General features: G+C 60.0%; 3 protein-coding genes across 3 annotated transcripts in view; all 3 read right to left on the bottom strand.

Moving 5' to 3' along the window:
• Mybpc2 (myosin binding protein C, fast type) overlaps positions 1 to 315 on the bottom strand; it is a 20,176-nt gene extending 19,861 nt beyond the window's left edge. The window contains exons 1-2 of the mRNA XM_013027592.1: positions 250 to 315; positions 25 to 157 (exon numbers count right to left, since the gene is read on the bottom strand). Of these exons, the coding sequence (XP_012883046.1) occupies positions 25 to 157; positions 250 to 315 (199 nt within the window). The remainder of the gene's footprint in view (positions 1 to 24; positions 158 to 249) is intronic.
• Positions 316 to 1,248: 933 nt separating this feature from the next.
• On the bottom strand, positions 1,249 to 7,613 carry Spib (Spi-B transcription factor (Spi-1/PU.1 related)). Its single transcript, XM_013027719.1, has 6 exons — positions 7,561 to 7,613; positions 6,960 to 7,023; positions 4,904 to 4,976; positions 4,436 to 4,650; positions 3,303 to 3,453; positions 1,249 to 2,292 (listed from the first exon to the last, which is right to left on the bottom strand). Exons 1-6 carry the CDS (start codon positions 7,581 to 7,583, stop codon positions 1,994 to 1,996), a joined length of 825 nt encoding a protein of 274 aa, XP_012883173.1. The 5' UTR covers positions 7,584 to 7,613; the 3' UTR covers positions 1,249 to 1,993.
• An 825-nt stretch (positions 7,614 to 8,438) lies between these two features.
• Positions 8,439 to 20,517, bottom strand: Pold1 (polymerase (DNA directed), delta 1, catalytic subunit). Its single transcript, XM_013027671.1, has 28 exons — positions 20,444 to 20,517; positions 20,021 to 20,160; positions 18,384 to 18,586; positions 17,883 to 17,996; positions 17,060 to 17,206; positions 16,845 to 16,970; positions 16,586 to 16,754; positions 16,417 to 16,498; positions 16,217 to 16,346; positions 15,805 to 15,971; positions 15,575 to 15,679; positions 14,260 to 14,400; positions 14,058 to 14,168; positions 13,508 to 13,699; positions 13,341 to 13,429; positions 13,152 to 13,268; positions 12,934 to 13,047; positions 12,594 to 12,741; positions 11,325 to 11,420; positions 11,077 to 11,214; positions 10,368 to 10,543; positions 9,967 to 10,119; positions 9,775 to 9,877; positions 9,570 to 9,702; positions 9,372 to 9,485; positions 9,116 to 9,168; positions 8,938 to 9,035; positions 8,439 to 8,590 (listed from the first exon to the last, which is right to left on the bottom strand). Exons 3-28 carry the CDS (start codon positions 18,580 to 18,582, stop codon positions 8,485 to 8,487), a joined length of 3,321 nt encoding a protein of 1,106 aa, XP_012883125.1. The 5' UTR covers positions 18,583 to 18,586; positions 20,021 to 20,160; positions 20,444 to 20,517; the 3' UTR covers positions 8,439 to 8,484.
• Positions 20,518 to 20,719: the final 202 nt, after the last annotated feature.

The raw sequence follows: 20,719 nt of genomic DNA, 5'->3' as shown, positions 1-20,719 counted from the left end.
GCCCTTCCCAGCAGGCCGACCGACCGGTGACTTCTGAACGCCGGACTGCTGGGGGCGTGGCTTGTGGCGGGCGTGGCTTGTGGTGGGCGTGGCCGGCAGCCAGGTACGGTCTCGCCCAGGAGGACGAGGTGTCAAAGGAGGGGCAGGGTGTGAAGGACTGGGGTACAGGCGGAGACATCCGTGTGAGGAACCCAGTGTCAGTGAGCACCAAGTTCCTCCTTTTGCTTCTGACTCCACCCCCAACCCTACCTTTTTCTCCCCCGATTCCCCAAAAGCGGAAACTTCCACAAGCCAATCAGGAGTCCGCGTTAGCATGACGTCATAAGTTGCCAGGCAGAATTCCACAGCGCCCTTCCAACTCCAGCCCAGAGGACACGCAGCCCCAAAGCAGGGAAAGGCTGAAAACCCAGGCCAGGGTGGGGAACAAAGCCAGACAGACTCAATCTCGATCTTGCATCTCTAGACCTATTTGGGTACAGCCAGGCGTATCTGGCATGGCCTCTGATCTTGGGGTGTCACTGACCCCCTTTCTGTCACATGGGGTCCAGTGGAGGGCTGCGGTCCTGAGAAAAGGCTGCGAGGATGCCTGGTTTAGTTCCCTTTATTTCACGTGTCGGACGAAGATGTCAGGTTCTGTAGAGCATATCTTTGAGAAGACATTTTGCACGCCCCTCCTTTTCCCCCTTCTCTTGAGGGACGCCCCAACCCCGGGCTGGGCCACCTGCCACACTGTGCCCACACGTGGGCCTGTCCCCGTTCTGGGTCCATGGCGTTCCTTCCTCCTCCCCAGGGCCACCCTCGGGGCTCAATATGGCTCCATGGCTTTTGGAGGCCCTCCTCGTCCCCTTCCTCAGAAGGACCAGCTGAGATCAGCCCCCTGCAGCCCCCAGTCGTGGACTTCTGACTCCCTGGGCCCCCCCAAGAGGCCTCCAAGTTCGCACTGGCTTCAGCAAGGGCTGGATTGAAGCAGAAATGGTGGGGGCCAAACAGGCAGCTGGGGTGGGAGTCAGTCAGGGCAGGAAACGGGACACGGGGGCACAGCCCTGCTCCATACACCCTGGCCCACGATCATCAGGGGAAGCTAGAAACTGGAGTTGAGCAAAACCTCTCTCGGCTGTCAGGTTGGCTGATCATGATCATTTGTCCCCCTCACCCCACACACCAAGTTTCAGTGAAGGAAAAAAAAAAACAAAAACCTCCAGGGACTGACTTTGCCCAGGTGGTAGGGAGTGGGTGAGCTAGCTGGGAGGGGCATTGGCATCCAGAAATCAGCTCAGTAGCTGGGGTCTCCCTGTGCGTGTCATGGAGGAGGTCACCCCTGGAATGGCCAGCTTTGTCCTGCCAGTGCAAGGCTCAAGGCTTTGCACTGGTTTTTACTGGGGGCACGAGGTGGGCCTTGGAGGTAACAGCATCCCAAATTGGACAAGTGGACCCCAGAGGGGCCCAGACAGAGATCCACCGCACCCAGGCCTGATGGGGTCATTTCAGACAGGACCCACAGAGAGCAGAGGGGACCCTGGATGCCACCGGAACATTCCAGATTTGGGAAAGGTGAAGCGGAATGAGGATTTCACAGGTGGCAAATGATGGGGGGCCAGGTGGGGGGCATATGTGACAAGTCACAGGTGGACAGAGCTGAGGCCTCCAAAGGCTCCCCGAAGACCCTCGGGCATAACCAGGCCGCTTTGGATCTCACCCCCCTCCCCTGGCAGCCTCTGTGGGGTACTGAGATTGGGAGGTACTGGTGAGGGATGTGGTGGGTGCCTGGCCGGGGCTGGGGGGATTCCAGATATCACCAGGGGGATCCCCAGGAAGCCTTACAGTGGTCCACAGAGCCTGTGACCCAACCCTGCGTGTGAATCCCAGCAGGCCCTGGGCAGGGCTCAGGGGTGGTGGTCCCCACATGTAGGGGTCCACAGATGCTCAGCTGTCTCCAGAGGGGTCCAGCCAGGGCCCCTCCCCAGGTCCACCCCTCCCCGGACTCCGGTGGGGTTCAGGCCCGGCGTGGGGGAGGCAGCAGAGCGCTGTCGAACTGGTAGGTGAGCTTGCGCTTGACCTTGCGGATCTCGCCGGTCTTGGCGTAGTTGCGTAGCGCGCGCGCCAGCTTCTGGTAGGTCATGCGCTTGCGGTTGCCCTTCTGCTGCCCCCAGCGCCGCGCCAGCAGCTCCTTGTGCTTGGAGGAGAACTGGAAGACGCCCGCGCCAGGCTCCACCCACCACACACACTCACGCATGTCGCCACGGGTCAGCAGCCCCAGCAGGAACTGGTACAGCCGGACCTTCTTGCGCGCCCCTAGAGTGAGGTTGTGGGGGAGGCTCCAATTAACCAGTCAAAAAACAGACATGGAGGTACACTGCAAGTGGTAGAGCACCAGCCTTGTGTAAAATAAGCTCAGGGATGGTGTCCAGGACTCAAGTTCAAACCCCAGGCCCAGCACACATACAGATAATAATAATGTCTTTCTGGCAGCCTGGGAGAGCGAGGGCTGACGGTGACCGTGACATTTGCGCGTGGAAAACAGGACCAACGGGAAAATAGCCAGAAAGTTAATGCACCAGACACATAGGCACTAGGAAGATGCTCAGTACTGGGATTTGAACCTGTGGCCTCTTCCACAGACAAGCTACCACTTGCATCCCAGCCCCAGCCCTTCGGTTTTTTTTGTTTTTGGCTCCTGTTGTGGGGCCTGAACTCTGGGCCTGGGCGCTGTTCCTCAGCTCTTCAGCTCAAGGCTAGCACTCTACCACTTGAGCCACAGCGCCACTTCTGGCTTTTTTTCTTTTATTTTGCTTATGTGGTGCTGAGGAATTGAACGCAGGGCCTCATGCATGCAAGGCAAGTGCTCTACCACTGAGCCACCTTCCCAGCCCCAAGCCCTTCAGTTTTGACTCTGTTTTAGAGACAGGATCTTATTAATTTTGCCTTGCTAGCCCCCAACCTTCTTGTTCTCTGCCTCCTAAAAAGCTGGGACTACAGGTGAGCCCCACCATTTCTGGCTTAGAAGCAAAAGTTGGGTCAGACCTTGGGACTCCTTTTGCTACTGCCGTGTGCATGTCCACACAGAGTGCCCGCCCTGTGGCCCCTGTCCCCATGGCTACCCCCACGGACACAGATTGTCCCCTTACTACCTTGGATATTCATCACCCAGGCCACACTGGAAAGCAAGGCCTAGAGAGGTTGAGACATTTGCGCAAGTCACCCAGCCAGTAGATCCAGGCACTGGCTCCACAGCAGGACTATACACAGGCTCCCACTCCCCCACCTCGAGTTGGGGTCCCCGACATCCCCAGATCCCCACACACCTGCCTCAGATCCTCTTCCCTCGGGGCCGGCCATGAGGGTCTCGTCTGACTCGCTGTCTGACACCTCCAAGGCAGGGCTGACCAGCAGCAAATCTTCCTCCTCAGATAGCACAGGGCTGGGGTACGGGGCGTAGGCCAGGTGGCCAGGGGTCTGCAGAAGGCCAGGGATACCTGAACTTCTGGGGATCCCTTCTCTCCCTCCCTCTCCCTCCTCCTCCCCTGTGCCCTCCTGAATCTGGTCTCTGTTTTCTTATTTTTATTTTCTTATTTTTGGTGTGTTGGCTCTGGGGCTTGAACTCAGGGCCTGGGTGTTGGCTCTTGAGTGGTTTTTACTCAAGGCTGGTGCTCTGCCATTTGATTCATGGCTCTACCTCTGGCTTTTTGGTGGTTCATTGGAAATAAGATTCTCTTGAATGTTCCTTCCCTGGATGGCTTTGAGTTGCGATCCTCAGATCTCAGCCTCCTGAGTAGTTAGGCCTACAGGCATGAGCCACCAGTGCCCAGCCTTTTTTTTTTTTTAAAGACATATATAGCCCAGCTGGCTTCATATTTGTGATCCTCCCATTTCTGTCTCCCAAGGGCTGGCATTACAGGTGTGTGCCACCATGCCCAGCTCTGCCTTCTCTTTGCTCATAGTAGGGACCCAGGCATTGTGGCCAGGAGTCGCCCCCCCCCCATACAGGCCTGCAGAGAAAACCATTCTGTGCCTCCATGGGTGCCTGGAGTAATGTTGGGGTGTGACTTCACAGAGCTGTGACAGAATGTGAGGGGTGACTGTGGGCACAGGTTTGCTGACTGATGTGTTTGGCTCCTTCAACTGGCCAGCTTTTTCTTCTTCTTTTGTCATTATGGGATTTGAACTCAGGGCTTTGTTCTTGCTAAGCAGACACTCACACCCCCAGCCCTTTTTGCTCTGGTTATTTTTGCCCAGGCAGCTAGATTGCTCTTTGAGTTTTCCACCGTAAATAGGCTGACAGGCATGCACACCATGCCCTGATTTTTCTGTTGAGATAGGGACTCCCAAACTTTCCTGTCCAGCTGGCCTCAAACCATGATCCTCCAGGTCCCTTCCTCCCAAGTAGCTAGGATTGCAGTGTGAGCCTGTGTGTTTGGATTTTCTCCCAGACACTCACCTGGCTGGTGAAGTCCTCTGGAGGGTAGGTGGGGAGGCCAGGCCCAGGGGCCTCCAGGCTGGGTATGGGGTCGAGGCTCCCCACTGGGCTGTAGGCGGAGGGGCCGTAGCAGAGCTGGACAGCCTGGGGGTGGCCAAAGGCAGCCACTGCTGGGTCGAGGGCTTCGTAGGGGGTGGCAGGGGCAGGTGGAGCCTCAGTCCAGCCCCACGAAGGGTCTGGGAAAAAGGAGTGAGGGGTGGGGAGGCCTGAGCCAGCCAGCACCCCACACACAGGATCCATTGTGGCCGTGCAAATTTCTCACCCCAGGATTTGCATGGGGAACAGAAGGTGGGAAAAGAAAGGGAAGGAGGTGTGGAGGCCTATGTCCCTTCCACCCGCCCCACCCCTGCTCTTCTGGGTGGGTGACATTTCCCCTGGGCCTCAACTCCCCAGCTGTGAAATGGGCCTGGTGCTCAGGGGGTCACTCACCAGGGACTCCTTCTGCATCGGGGTAGCTGGTATGTTTGCAACTATCCAAGTCATAGAAGATGCTGTCTGGGTACTGCCGGGGTGGGTGGGGAGAAAGTCATCCCAGGTTTGGGGCACCCCTCCCACCTACCCACAGCCTGGGAGAAGAGACTATGGCCCATCCAGGGGAGAAGCTAGAAGGAAACAGGCAGAGGAGGAGGATCAGGAGATGAGCATAGTGCTGTATGCCTATAATCCCAGCACTGTAGAGGCTGGGACAGGGAGACCCTGTCCCAAACACACACACACACACACACACACACACACACACAAAGAGGAAGAAAGACAGAAACCAAGCGGGGAGGAAGGAGAGGGAGACAGAGACAGAGGCAGAGAGAGACTGACTCTAAACCATAGAGATAGGGCTACGGGGAGACCCAGAGACACAAGCATGAAAGGGCCACACGGACAGTTCCTGCCAGGGCTGGCCATCGGGGAGCCGGGGAGGTGCTGTGGCTGAGGTCCCCAGCCTCCCCTGGCTGTGATGGGGAAGTAAAGGGTAAGGGGGGGGAGAAGGATTGGGACTGGGGGGGAGGGGGGAGGCTGGGAAGGGATGTGAAGGGTAAACAAAGGAGGAGGCTGCAATGCTTGGTAAGAAATGTATGCATTATCCTGCCCATGTAATTGTAACCCCTCTGTACAGTATGTTCACAAATTAAAAAAAAAAGGGTAAGAGGAGGTAAGTGGGTATGGGGGGGGACCCTCAGTGCCCCTTTAACCCATCTCCATTTGCGCTCTGGTATCCTACGGATTGCACGCGCCTTCAGCCACTGAAGGCGGGTGGAAATTCAGGCTGAAGCCAAGCCCAGCCCTCGCCTGTTTCTTTGGACAGGAGAACTGAACATCTACGTCCACAGAGCTGGCCCAGGCAAGAACAGCGTTGTTCATCATCTGAGAGCGGGAGCAGCCCAGGCAGCTCTCAAGAGGAAGACCAATAAGCAAATACGGCTGTGCGCACAGGGAGTAGTACTATGCAGTAAGGAAAAAGGGGCAGTGACCCAACTCGAACTGTCCCAACATCCACTGAGGGAATCACAAAAAGGGCAAAAACAGACATCATGAGTCAATGGTGTAAACTACTGGGAGTGGGACTATCTGGGAAGGTATTCCAGGGAATGTTCTAGATCTAGATCTGGAAGAGGTGACACAAATGGGTGAATGGGTCAAACTTGAACTTCTAAAAATCAAGGAAAGCAGGTATAGTAGTGCAGGCCTGTAATCTCAGCACTGGGGAGGCAGAGGCAGGAGGATTATAAATTCCAGGCCAGCAGAGGCTTCACAGACCCTGTCTCAAAAAAAAAAAAAAAAAAAAACCCAACAAAATTCAAAGTGGGTTTCTGGCAGCCACAAACAAGGAAGTCTTATTTCTTGGAACAGGTTGCGGTTCAAGGGTGTTGGTTTAAAATGTTATAGAACAGAAACATTTAGCCAGGCATAGTGGTGGTTCCTTGCCTGTAATCCAAGCTACTTGGGAGGCAGAGCTCAGGAGGCTCATGGCTCAAGGCCAGCTTGGAAAAAGTTTGTGTGACCCTATCTTTTTTTTTTTTTTTCTTCACGAGACCCTATCTTAACCAATCAAAGCTGGGCAGAGTGGTACACGCCTGTTGTCCCAGCTGTGTGGGAAGTGTCAACAGGATTATAGTCCAGTCTGGGCATAAATCTGAGACCTTATCTGTAAAGTAACAAAAGCTTAGGTGTGTGGCTCCACAGTAGAGTGCCTGTCTAACAAGTGGAAGGCCTTGAGTTCAAATCCCAGTCAGACAAAATAAAACAAAAATACAAAATGGAAACAGTGGAACAAAAGGTTGGGAGGGATCGATCCCCTGGTCGAATGTAGAGTAGTTGTTAAAGCAGCCAGAGGAAGGTGTCAGAAATAGGTCTGTGGTTGGGGGGTGAGGGGTGGGTGGAGATCTGGGGAAGGGAAACTGAGGCAGAGTGAGGGCTTTCGCTAAGAAAAGTCACAGCAGGCCTTGTGGGTCCCCCACCCCTTCCGATCCCAGGGGGCCCGCCGACTCACCAGGCAGCTGAAGTGTGGCGGGTCGAGCCTGGCTGGGGAGAGGCGCAGCGGCATGGTTGGACACCTGGGAGCAGAGGCCGCAGCTGTGACCTCGCAGCAGCTCCACTGTCTGCTGGGCCCTGTGACACCCTGCCCCCTCCCCAGGCAGGGGCGGGGCCAGGCAAATGTCCCCCATCCCGGGATTTGCATAGACACCCCGGGTGCAGGGGAAAGTGCGGGGGAGAAAGTCCCCCAGGGACCTGTGGCCCCCAGCCCCGGAAGCCTGCAGGGGGGGCAGGGAGTGGAGGGGCCTGGTCGCCCCCTGGGGTCAGAGGGGAGTCAGGAGAGGAGGGAGGCAGGGATGGAAGGCTTGGGGTATGTAGTACAGGGCAGGACAAGGAGGGGAAGCCGAGCCATGGCCCGGGAGCCAAGGCCAGAAAGATGAGGTGACAGGAGGTGCCCAAAGAGCCTGACCTTCGGGGACCTGGAGGCCCTGGGGCGGGTGCGGACCCCGGCTCCACGTGCCACCTGCACCAGCACAGGCACGGGCAGCCGTGGGCAGGGCAGGGGGCAGTGCAGGGTGGGGGCCAGGGTGCAGGGTGGTACAGGGGCGCCCACTTACTGTGTAGCCTCCAGGGCAAGCATGGCGGTGCGGTGCGGGGTGCTGGCTGCCTGTACTGCAGCCACAGCAGCACCCCTATATATGCCCTGGCCCAGCCCCGGGGGAGGGGCAAGGGTGCGGGGCCTCCTCAAAAATCCCCGAGGGGAGGGGTCTGGATTGCACAACCCTAGCCCCACAGCAGGCGGGCAGGCCTGGGGGCCATCAGGATTTGGGGATCTCCATGTTTGGAGGTGGGGATGGGGGGGCCTGGCCCTGAGGGGTGCTGGGAGGGGTGTGGGCAGTGGGTGTGCTGAAGAAGTGTTTGCCAGGCTGCAGCGGGTGATGTCTGACGGAGACACGGGGCCAGGGTGTGCCTGGGGGACCTAGTTGACCATGAGGACTGGGAGTGGGGGAACAGTGGAGGTCTGCATGGGCACTGGGCTGGGGCACTGAAGCTGACCATGAGAACCGGGGAGGGGGATGGGGGTCTGCACAAGCACCATGGGGGGGGGGCAGGGGAGGATGGACTGAAGCTGACCATGGGGAGAACGGCAGGGGTCTGGCCAGGGCACTGGGGATCCCCAGCTAAGGCCGACCATCATCACGAGAGGTGGAAAGCTCCGTGGGTGGGAGGTGGCAGGAGGTGGGGGGGGGTCCCCTGGGGATGGCATGGAGTGGAAGCTTGGGGGGCCGGGGCTGCCCCGGGGCTTGGAAAAATCAAGTGAGCACCTGGTACAGCAGTGACCACTGCCCCCCCCCGCAGAAAGGCAGTAGGGGAACAAGCATACCAGGCCTACAGGCCCAAGGGGAGCCTAGGAGCCCCGGTAGGGGGGGCAGGGGGGCCTGGGCTGATGATGCTGGACCACGTTCCCCCCAGAGACCACGCACGACACAGCCCGTAGCGAGAGGTATGAGCTTTATTCCCCGGGCCCGAGCAGCAGTGGGTCACCAGGCCTCAGGCCCCGGCGGCCCGAAGCGGCGCAGCAGCTGCTCCTGCTCCTCCAGGTCCTTGCGCACCTTCTTGCGCATGTAGAAGATGGGGCAGTCCCGGCTGTGGGGGTGATGATGGCGGTCAGGCTGGGCCTGGGGGCACGGGGCAGGGCCGGGCGGTTCCCAGGACTTTGGCCCCTGCCAGCTGCCCACCCCGAGGGGAGGGGGCTGTTTGCCCAGGGGGGAAGGGGGCAGATAACAGCGGGCACTCTGGGCTCTGAGGTGGCCGTATATCACCTGTCACCTGGCGTGGGAACCCGCCCCGCCCACCCGTTCCCTGGGGAAAGCCGGCCCCACCCTGGGGTTGTGGCAAGGGGGGGGAAGCCATTTCCTGCAGGCCCGGGGCCCACCCTGCCGTGCGGGCTGTGCAGCCAGGGTCCTAGGGGGATAGCAGGGGGCGTGGTGCACCTGGTGCAGATGACGTCCTCGTGCAGGCTGCCCTGGCAGCGCTGGCACTGCGTCCAGAGACGGGAAAAGCGCTCCTCCAGGGCATTCAGGTGTGACACCTGGGGACAGCCCGGTTGAGCACAGCTGAGCGCCCCCCCACCCCTCCACCCCACCCCTGCGCCCCACCGGTGCCCCTCACCTCCTTCTGATACAGCTCTGACTCTCGGGGCTGGCAAAACTTGCACACAGCTCCTGGGGTAGGGGGGTTGGGTGATTTGGGGGTGACTGGGGCTGAGCCGGGCTGGCCCCCCCCACCCCTGCCCTTCCCTGCCCGGCCTCTGAAAAGTCCCTGCAGGCTGGAGAACAAGGGTGCGAGTGTGTACGGGGGGGAAAACTCCCCTGGGGAACCCCGGGGTGGGCAGGGACCCCGAGGAGGGCGCGGGCTGAGGTCTCACCCTGATGGCTGAGCACCGTGCGGCAGCCGATGCAGCAAACCCGCCGCGTGGCGAAGGCCAGGAGGCCGCCCACCTTGCCGGTGAGCACCGTCTTGCAGCGTGTGTGGTCGCCCCCTGCACAAGGGTGGGGCATGAGGGACCTGCTTCTCCTCTCAGTAACCCCTAGTGCCCCTCCCCCTTCAGCACCCCCTCACGCACGCAGCAGCACGGCCTCGGCGCGGCCCTCGCCCAGGATGGGCTCGAAGATGCGTGTGAGCGGCTTGGCCAGCTGCTGCTCCAGGTAGTACTGCGTGTCGATGGGCAGGCTGTGCTCCAGCACGAACAGGGGGTCCTGCAGGGATCAGAGGTCACGAGGGGCAGGGGCCACGGGGGGGAGAGGGGAGAGAGGAGCAGGTGGGCTCACCTCAGACTTCATGTAGGCGGCCACGCCCTTGGCTGCACCGATGATGACGTAGGGGACACGGTCCCCCAGGCTGGGCGCGCTCCCGGGGTCGCGCTTCCTCATCCTGCAGGAGAGTGGGCATGGCTGTGGGCTGTGGCGAGCACAGCTGCCAGGAACTGGAGGCTGTAGGCCGAGGTCCCCCCCTCCCTGCACCTCTCAGCCAGCTCCACATGGGCCTGCTTTCCCGCATAGTCTGCCGTAGCACGGGTCAGCTCCTTGGTGATGACCAGCTGTGAGATGTCGATGCGGTTGCACAGCAGGTCCGAGATGACGTCCTTGGCATGGGCTACGGCACCCTCAGGGTCTCTGGGGGGGCGACATCAGAGCTGTCCAGAGCCAGGCTGGGCTGTGGGCTGAGCTGGGGGGGAGGGGCAGGGCGGCGGCCACACACTGCAAGTGTCAGGGCCTGAACTCATTGTCCCCACCGGATGATGGTAGCTGCAGCACAGACCCCTGGGTGTGAGGGAGGAGGTTGGGGTATGGACCTGTGTCTGAGGGAGGAAGCTGGATGGGGTGTGTGTGTGTGTGTGTGTGATAAACCATGTGGGACACACCTGTCCACGAGCAGGCGGCGCAGGGAGGCAGTGACGAGGTTGGCCACCAGGGGGCAGTTGTCCCTGCGCACAGCCTCCAGGCCCTTGCAGTCCATGCGGTCGTGGGCGTCGGGGCGCGAGGAGAAGAGCAGACCTGCATAGCGCTTCTTGCTGATGAGCAGGTAGGGGAAATAGACCTGGGAGGGGTTCAGGTTGGGGACCCCTGAGACTGCAGATCCCCCCTCACTCCTGAGAAGCCCCTCACGCGAGGCAACAACTGCTCCTCAGATGCAGGATGAAGGCAGTGAGGGAAACCCCGAAACCCAGCAAAACAGACCCCAGGATGGTCCCCCACTTAGGGGAGATGTGGCTGAGGGGATGTGGAGCTGGGAGCCCTGGCACCCCACAAAGGAGGCCATGGGCCAGGATGAGCTGTGGCCAGGGCCGCCAAACACCCATGCAGGGGCACCGTGGTGGGTTCTTCAAACCGCCATTTCTGTCCTTGCCTTTCAAGTGCCAGAGGAGCATTTCCCAATCCCAGCCCCCAGTGCTGAAGAAGGGGCAACCAGGGCACCCTAACACGGACAGGCCTTGAGGAGTAGGGCCTCCCAGAGCTTGGGCAGACCAGGGGACCCCATACTACTGCAGACTCAAACCCTGAGAATACCCAAGAACTAGATGACCCCAAACTGGCCAGGCCCACATGGCCGCCCAGCGGTCAGGAACAAACCTTCTCAAACTCCAGCCGGATGGGGGATGGGAAGTGACCGGATACCCAGTCAGCAGCCTCACGCCCCAGGGCCATGGCCTCTGCCACTGAGGACACGCCGAACCGGCACATGACTGAGTCCGTGTCACCGTACACCACCTGGAGGGACACATGTGACCAACTGGGTCCACCCCCCCCGGCAGGTACCTCCCAGTGGAGCAAGCGAGGGGGATACAGGCCAGCTCCTTGCCCAGGGCGGGGGTCCTCACCTTGGCATTGGCGCTGTAGCCGTTGTCCGTGGTGTACTTGGACTCCACCAGCTGCTTGGTCTTCTCAATCATCTGCCGTCCGAAGCCGGTGACGCTCTGTTGGGAAGGGGTAGGGTGGGGGTGGGGTCCTGTGCATGCACTGGCACACACACCTACATGGCTGATGCTCCATCTGTGGCTACTCTCCTCACTTCACACGAGAGGAGCAGGAGGCAGGGGTGGGGTGTGGGGCACTGGGACTCCAAAAGGAGAGCAGCTCTCCCGTTTTCTCCCTGCGCCGGTCATCTCATTAGCTCACACCCACGTGGCATGCTGACACACGTGCTCACATCCACGTGGCGTGGCCCCTCCTCCGCTTCCACTCATGTCCCTTTAAGGGACACAGTTGATGCCACTGCACCCTCAACCTGGCTGGGCTGGGAATGGGGACTCAGCATGTGGTCACCGTGGTCAGGCCCTGGCGCTGCCCATGGGATGGACCCAGAAGACTGAGGCTATGTGACTGGCAGCCTCTTGACTGTGCCACCCCATATGTCCTGAGACAGGACGCCAGGGACCCGCGCCCTGCCACCATGGTGTGCACTACAGTCTTGGCTGGGGCTATGTTTTAATAATTCTTTTTTTTGGTCAATTGTGGGGCTTGAACTCTGGTCCTGGGTGCTGTCCTTGTGCTCTTCAGCTTAAGACGAGAGCTCTACCACTTGAGCCATGGCACTACTTCTGGTTTTCTGGTGGTTAACTGGAGATAAAAGTCTCTCAGACTTTCCTTCCTGGGCTGGCTTTGAACTGTGATCCTCAGATCTCAGCCTCCTGAGTAGCTAGGATTACAGGCGTGAGCCACCAGCACCCGGTTGTGCATAATTCCTAACTGCTCACAAAGCTGTATACGCTTCCCATGACAACTGCAGCCAATCCTGCTGCTCAGTCTCGCCCACTGTCCACTCCACCGCCTGCCCTGAGCAAGTCCTGTTGTCATGAGTGTCCCGCTCCATTCCGAGGGAGCCTCGCCAGGACACAGCTGTTTGGTCACTCTTGTCCCCCTGGGGTGCAGAGCAAAGCCTGACCCACGACACAAGCTCAATGTCTTTGTTGGGACAACCGGCCAAGAGCTTGGGCCTCCCCAGCAGCCTTACACCAGATGCCCAGAGGTGGGGTGACCCCCCCCCACAGCCCATGCTCAGATACTGGGTGACCCCACACAGCCCAGGCCCAGAGGTGGGGGGACACTGAGCAGCCTGTGCCTCCTTCCGCTGGGGTGGCAGGGCTCACCTGTGAGATCTCCAGGCATGGCAACTTGCCCACCTGGGCCCCGGTGAAGCCGTACACGGAGTTGGCGCTCACTTTCAGTGCCAGCTGCCGCCCGTCCAGGACCTGCCGGCGCAGTGGATCTGTCTCCTGAGCCAACTCAGCCTTGGCCCTAGGAGTGGGGAAAGGCAGGGTGAAGGCTACAGCGCCCCGGCTTCTGGGCACTGGCTGTGGTGCTACATATGGCGGGGGAGCTATGCGCAGCATGAGGCCTAGCGTGCATAGGCAGGCACACAGGCGGCTGCGGTGAGGCAGGACCAGGCCTCCATGGGCGTGGCCAGGCAAGGGTGGGGGCCCCGCCCACCTCTTGCGGGCGCTGAGCAGGTTCTCGAGGATCTGGGGCAACAGCCCCTTCCGCACAGATGCCTTCACGAACTCATCCCCGGTGGGCGTCCTGATGAACTGGTCTGCAGCCAGGCTAGGGAGGAGGTGGGCAGCTGGTGGGGTGTTGTTGGGGTACCCATCCTCCCTGTCACCTGCACTCTTTCTGGGCCTGCCAGGCTTGCAGCAGGGGAGCCGTACCCAAGCTTCTGTGCAGCCCCGGGCCGCAGGAGTGTGGTGTAGCACAGGTTGTGGGCCATCATGATGGATGGGTACAGCGAGGAGAAGTCCAGCGTGGCGATGGGCACGTCGTAGTACCTGGGGAGGCCAAGCGGGGTCAGGGCTGGGGCGTCCCGCTCACAGCCCCCTGGTCTCATCCCGGGGCCTCACCCTTTGAGGGGTTCGATGACGGTGGCCCCCGTGTAGTCCTCGCCGCCCTCCGTCTTCACCACGGGCATCAGCAGCCCCTGACACCGCGCCTGGGGGCACAGGCAGTGAGGGGCGCGGGACGTGCACGGCGGGGATGGCCGTCCCAGCACCCTGGCCGCGCCCCTCACCTGCCGCAGCAGCTGGGACACGACCTTGACCTGCTGGCCCCGGGTGAGCAGGTAGCCCAGGGGCACGCCGGTGACGCGCGCCATCTCCACAGCATTCACCAGCACCATGAGCCGCTCGAGCAGCCGCAGCGGCAGGAAGGCGTCCTTCAGGCAGTACACGGCCAGCCGCCGGCGTGTCTGCTCGTTCCCATTCTGCAGACACACAGCACCCACAGGGCAGCACGGTCACGCGGGGCTGGGAGGACGTGGGTGGGGATGGAAGTGGGGGAGGCTGGGACAGAGGTCGGGAAGGCAGCGGTCCAGGCAAGATGGTGGCACTGAGGTCAAGGAGTCAGGTGAGGTGGAAGCAGGTCAAAGCGAGGCCCAGAGGTCAGGAGGGTTAGGGAGATGTCAAGGTCAAGATTTTGGGGTGCAAGATGTCTTGGAGGTGAGGTCAGGGGAGACTGCCATCAGGGAATACAGAGACTGAGATCAAGGTAAAAGGTCAGAGGTTGGGGTCAAGGTCAGGCTCAAGGTCAGGGGTAGGCAGGTGAGAAGTGGGGGCGGGCACCTGTAGGTCAGTGATGATACTGTGCTGCACGTCTTCCTTCTGCTCACCCAGAAAGTGGAAGCTCACGGCATTGAGTGTGTAGGAACGCAGCTTGTACTCCCGGAGCAGCACCTGGGTGGGCAACAACGCCATTGCCAGGCACAGGCCAAGTGGGCGCCCCCCACCCTCACCCTGCCCCCCACACCCCCACCATGCCCCACACCTGCAGCATGTCCATCTGCACGCGGCCCACCATGCTGACCACCTTGCTGTCCCGCCTGCCCATCTGCCTTGACTGGAATGAGGAGTCCCGGATGTTGGAGCGGAGGCCAGCCACGCGGCCCAGCAAGGAGAAGGACTGCACCTGGGGGGACGCAGGGCTGGGCAATGCTGGCAGTGCCAGGGCACAGGGTGGAGAGAGGGCCCCAGTGCAGCAGCTGCTGGGTGGTGCATCCAGGCAGCTGGGCTGGAGTGGGGTGGAGACCAGGGACAAAAGCGGCGCCCAGGTATGATGGGGAGCTATGGATAAGGGGTGCTCAGATGGGTAAGTAGATGAGAGCTGGGCACCAGCAGCTGCAGGCTGGTGGGACACCGTGGCTTGGGCACACACCGGCCCAGGAACAAAGTTTATAAGACTCTTATCTCCAATTAACCACCAGAAAACCAGAAGTGGTGCTGTGGCTCAGTGGCAGAGTGCTAGGCTTGAGCAAAAGAGCTCAGAGAGAGGCCAGGCCCCAAGTTCAAACCCCGTGACCAACAAAATAAATAAGTAAATAAAAAGAAAGAAAATAAAAGTTTACAACTAAAATGGTAGAGCACCTGCGCAAGCAAGCTGGAGGCCAAGTTTAACTTTTTTTTTACTATTATTTTTGCTAGTGTTGGGGCTTGAGCTCAGGGCCTCGGCACTGTCCCTGAGCTTCTTTTGCTCAAGGCTAGCACTTTACCACTTGAGCCACAGCGCCACTTCCAGCATTTTCTGTGTATGTGGCACTGAGGAATTGAACCCAGGGCTTCCTGCATGCGAGGCAAGCACTCTGCCAGAGTCACCTTCCCAATGCTGCCACAAAGAAAAGAAGGAGAAAGAGCCAAGTGTGATAGATAGGCTGAGGAAAGATATGTGAAAGACAAGCAGATGACCAGATGTGGGTCAAGAGTGAGGCCTGCTGGGGCAGACACAGTGACACTCCCCCCTCTGCCCCTCCCCCCCCAACAGATCTAGTTCATTCCGGCAAGGCAGGGAGGGTGTGAAGGATGGTGAATTCCCACCCTGGATCAATTCAATCCTGCTTCCTGCACGCTGGGATTACAATATACCTCACCCAGTTCTTGCTAGTAGTTCTAGGGTTAGGACTGGACACCAAGGGCTTATGGAACCCCTGCGTGCTAAGGGCCAGACTTCTGACACAAGGACTTTTCCATCTAGTGGCAACGCCCTCCTGTCCTAAGGGGACTTTGAGCAGGGCAGGGCTGGCCAGGCTTGGGGCACAGATTCACTGATCCACAGGCACTGGGAGCCTGTCCACTAGCACGGGCCTCACCTTGAGGGTCTGGGCCCTTGAGATGAGGTAGGGGAGGTCGAAGTTCTGAATGTTGTAGCCCGTGATAACATCGGGGTCCATGTTGCGGACGAAGGTGGCCCAGGCCTGGGGGCAGAGCGTGAAGTGTCAGCCTAGCTTTCTGCCCCAGACACCACATTGTCCAAAGTGTTCCCGAAGCCCTCTCAGTGTCCCATGGCCTGGCTGGGTATCGGGGACAGAAGGGGTGTCACCTGCAGCAGGTCCTCTTCGCGCTCATAGCTCTGCACCTTGGCACCCAGGATGGGGGCGCAGGGCCGCAGGGTGAGCGCCAGGCGAAGGAAGGGCTCCGCCTCACCCCAGCGCAGGCCCAGGGAGCAGATCTGGATCACAGGGTCCCGCTCAGGCTCAGGGAAGATGCCTGCAGAGGAGGGGAGGCAGGAGAGGGGTGCAAGGGCCTGACTGCTGCCTCTCCCTCACAACGCCCTAGGTGGCTACATGTCTAGCCCCCTCCGTCCATCCATGGCTCCATCCCTCCCACCACCCCTGCTCCTTCCATGCCAGCCACACAGGCCAGGAGAGTGCAGGGCCTTTGCACTGGCAGTCCCCTGGACTGACTCTGTCCACTGACAGGAGGGGAAGGGAGGGGAGGGGAGGGGAGCAGACCTTTGCGGCCCGCACATTCGATGTCAAAGCTGAGCACGCGCAGGGGCGCGAGGCGCTGCCATGGCCCCTCGGGGGGATGGCTCACCACATCTGTCCACAGCACATCGGCTTCTAGCTGACACAAGGTGGCCTGGGGGGGGGGTGCGTGTTAGTGACAGCAGGGGTTCTGGGGTGCAGCCCCCTTCGAGGGAGACCCCTACCTTCTCGGTAGGCCGCAGGAAGTACTTCCCAGGTGGGAGCTCCAGCCAGTTGCAGCCGACAATGTATGTGTCTACCATGAACCTGGAGGGCGGGCATCAGGTCAGTGGGGAGATGAACATGTGGGGGGGGGGGGGGGGGGGGGGGGGTGGGCAGGGGCCGGGGCCACACCGAATCTCAAAGTCCACGTTGGCCTCATAGGGCGCAAAGCTGGGGGTGCCCAGGCCTGGCACGCGGACGCCCTGCTCCAGGAGGCGGCGGGCAGGTGCCACGAGGCGGGGCAGGGCCAGGGTGATGCGCAGGAATGGGGAGGGGCCGTGTCCGTGGTACCCGAACATGCCTGTGGATAACGGGAAGCTGGCACCAGCCAGCACATTACCCCCCTACCCCCGTCCCCGCAGGGGCCTGAGCTGGAGGACCCCACACTCACTCTCCCGGGAGCACAGCTCCACGGCCAGCACGGGGGGCCCGGTGAGCTGCGCGCCCCCGCGCTGGTCCCGGCTGATGGCTGCACTCAGCTCTCGCTGCAGCTCACTCAGATGCTCAGTGCCAAAACCTGGGATGGAAGAGGCCGGTCAGAGCCAGGGCCCGCAAGGCCTGGACAGGGGGTGGAGGGGGGGTTCCCCAGGTCAGGGGCACACTCACCAGGAGGTGCAGGGGTATAGAAGTAGGGTGCGAAGCCATGGATATGGCAGCACACAGACACGCCCTCATCGGTGACCCCAAAGGCACGGAGCACAGGCACAGAGCCACGGGAGGGTGGGGGTCCCCCTGGCAGGGGTCGTGCTGGACCTGGAGGGGGGGTGTCAGAGAGCAAGGCAGGGAACCTTCAGGTCTTGTGAAGGTCGCCTGAGGTCCACTCCTACAGCCAGCCACTCCCAAGCCCGCAACCACTAGGCTCCCCCCCCCCCCCGAACACTAGTCCACCCCGGCTGCGTACTGCAGCAGAAACACATTGACTGGAGGCCGAACTTGGTGGCTCACACCTGTAATCACAGTTGCCCTAGAAGTAGAGAGAAGAAGATTCTGATTCAAGCCCAGCCCAGGGTTGGTGAGACCTTATCTCAGAAACCCAACTGGACATGGTAAAGTATGCCTATAATCACAGCTACCTAAGGAGAGAGGAGTATAGTTATCAGAGGCTCTGGGCAAATGCAAGAGCTGTTACTTGATGAGTCACTAAAGCAAAAAGGAGCGGGAAGTGTAGCTTTAGTGCAGAGCATGAGCCTCTGACTTCAAATCCCAGTACTGCCAAAATACAAACAGGAAAAAAAAAATCCCATAGTCAAACTGGCTGTCAGCATGTGTGTGGTGTCACGAACGTGAGCGCCCGGAGAGATGGGCCCCAGTGGGGTGGCTTGGCAGGCTGCCCTGGCTACCACCACCTGTGCCCACGGCGCAGCAGGGGCAGGGGCCTGGCTTCTTACTCTGCCCCTGGTCAGCCCTGACACTGCCTCCCCCAACTCACCCACATAATGGTCGATTTCCAGCTGCTGGAAGATGAGGGGCTCTGTCTCGGGGTCCAGTGGGGGTGGGGAGGGCCGTAGCCAGCGGGGATCCACAGCTGTCGAGGGGGACTGGCCTGCATGGGGCAGGGAGCAGGGTTCCATGGCATTATGGGTCTCCCCAGAAGTGACAGCCCTCCTCCCCCGCCACCCATGGCTCCGCAGTGGCCCCATTTACGGGTGGAGGGGGTGATATGGGTCAGGTGGGAGATTTAGGAGCGACTGGGGTTCAGAAAGCTGGACATTGGCGAGCAGTGGGGCCCAGCAACTCAGAAGGCTTAGTTAGAGGACCCCTGGAGTCTAAGAGTTTTACAGCAATGGGGGCCACGTCGTGAGACCCCCATCTCAAACCACTCCAACTTGGAGCAGGGGATGGGGTGGAAGTTCACTGAAGACACCGGAGGCCACAATGGGGACAGATGAGGACTGGGGGAAGGGCGGGAACAACACAGCCCAGAACTCACCATCTGGGGTGCCCTCCAGGGCCTGCTGCAGCTGCTCTTCCTCCTGCTCCCGCAGCCTGTGCTCCGCCTCCATCTCCTCCAGCAGCGCCAAGTCCTCCTCAAACTGGGATGGCGGGGGCTCATCCATGTCCCAGAGGCCCCCTCGTGCCTTCTTCGGGGGCACCTCGGGTCCCAGGCCTTGCCGCCGCTTGCCATCCATCCTGCTGGGCAAGTCGTTGGGGTCCTGATCAGACAGATCCCCCTTCCTGTCTTCCTCACAGCCACCTGCACCCATGGGGACCAGAACTGGGGATGGAGCTCAGGACCCCATGTGTGCTAGGCAAGAGATCTACCCCCAGGAGCCACACCCCCAGCACTTTTCTGCTTAGTTACTCTTCAGGGAGGATTAGAATGAGGGGGAGAGAGAGAGCCTTAAAAGCTGCTTTGGGAGCTGGGCGCCGGTGGCTCATGCCTATAATCCTAGCTACTCAGGAGGCTGAGATCTAAGGATTGTAGTTTGAAGAAAAGTCACTGTGAAACTCTTATCTCTAATTAACCACCGCCCCCCCCCAAAAAAAAGTGGTGCTGTGGCTTAAGTGGTAGAGCACTAACCTTGAGCACAAAGAGGCTCAGGGACAGCGCCCAAGCCGAGTTCAAGCCCCCCAACTGACCAAAAAAAAAAGGAAAAAGAAAAAAGCTGCTCTTGCCAAGCCAGTGAAGGAAAAGCAGAAAAGCCCGCACGCCTGCTCTAGACTGCGTGTAACCTTGCTCTAAGCTGCTCCCTACGGTCCCTGCACAATCACTGCAGAAAGACTGACCAGAACCACTTTACCACAAGGGACCTGACCAAAAGTACACCTAAGGAACACCATCAGAGATGTGGCCTAGAGCAAAAGAAGCTCAGAAACAGCACCCAAGCCCAGAGTTCAAGACCCAAGACCTGGGCCAAAACAAAACAAAACACAGTAGTAAGGAGCCGTGTAAAGGAAGGAGGAACACCGTGTGTGCAGATGTGGAAGCCCGTGCAGAGGAACCGCTCAGGAAGTAAAGCTTTGGGCATGATGGTGTGCTTAGTTTTCACACTTTGTATTATTAAATACAATTCTAGACCCCAATTCTAGTCCCAGAAATAAATCCAAATGGAAGCCTAGCAACTGTTGTGCTAGGCATACATACAACTGTCACTGTGACAACTGAAAAGGAAAAATCTGTGACGATGATGTGAGATGCAGGATCCCAGGAAGGTCCTGGGATATATAAAAAAAAAAAAAAACTGTCAGACACAGTGGCTCACACCTGTAATCCTAGCTACTAAGGAGGCTGAGATCTGAGGATCATAGCTCAAGGCTCAGAAAGTCCATGACTCTTAAGTCTGGTGAAGCAGGAAAACGCCAAAAGTAGAGGCATAACTCAAGATGTAGAGAGCGGTCAAAGGAAAGAGCAGAATGAAAGCACAAGAGTCAAGCCCCAGTTCCAGCACACCAAACACAAAACAGGAGACAGACGTCCTGGGCCTTTGACTACAAGCCAATCTGCACTCCGCACCAGCTCCAGCTCACCGGCCCGGCAGGACCCAGGCCCCCACCAGGTCTCTAACTGCAGGTGCATCGGTGCATCCCGCCCCTGTTCCCGCTGCAGCACAGCTGCTTCCTTCCTACCTCAGGGCCTTTTCACTTGCCAGTGGCTCTCCTGCCCGGCTCTTTCCGGACTTCCAGACTGTTCCTGCTCCGCAGCTGACTCTGGCGTTTCAGCTAGAGAAGCAGAGGGCGCCGGTCCGGACCACCGTGGCGACTTGGTTCTCTTAGTATGAAGTAGAAGGCGGCCCGGTCCGACCCGCCCACTGCCCGCGGCTGCCCACCGCCTCGGCTGGCTCCTAGCGCAGTGCGGCCCCCGGCCCCGCGGCGCCGCCCGCACGCGGAGGGGCCGTCTCCATCCCCGCACGCACCGACTGTTCCCGCGCAGACCACACGCGCCCCCGAGTCCCTTCCGCTTCCCGTCTCATGTGACCCCCGCCCCCAGGCCCAAAAGAACTCTCGGACCTGCGCCCCAGCTCCGCAGTCCCGAGCTCCCTCCTTCCCCACTCACCTGCTTCAAACAGCGTTTCCCGCCACAGCGTACGCCGCCGCGACCTCTGACACCAGCGTGCGCAGGCCCAGAACGGCCGAACGTCGCGCCGGAAAAACAGGACGACGCCACGCCCACGGCCCGTGGTCACGCCCCTCGGACGAGATAGGTCCCGCCCATGACCAATTTAGGATATGACCCCGCCCCTCGCGACGCCCCACGGCCCCGCCCCGCAGCTGAGCAGCGCCGCCGCCCCTCCGGCCCGCGCGCCCCGCCCTCCGGTTCCCGGCCCC

The sequence above is a fragment of the Dipodomys ordii genome, unplaced genomic scaffold, assembly GCF_000151885.1.
Source record: "Dipodomys ordii isolate 6190 unplaced genomic scaffold, Dord_2.0 Scaffold105, whole genome shotgun sequence".
Classification (NCBI taxonomy): Eukaryota; Metazoa; Chordata; class Mammalia; order Rodentia; family Heteromyidae; genus Dipodomys; species Dipodomys ordii.
The sequence above is the reverse complement of the archived record's forward strand: the minus strand, read 5'-3'. Positions and strand labels throughout refer to the sequence as shown.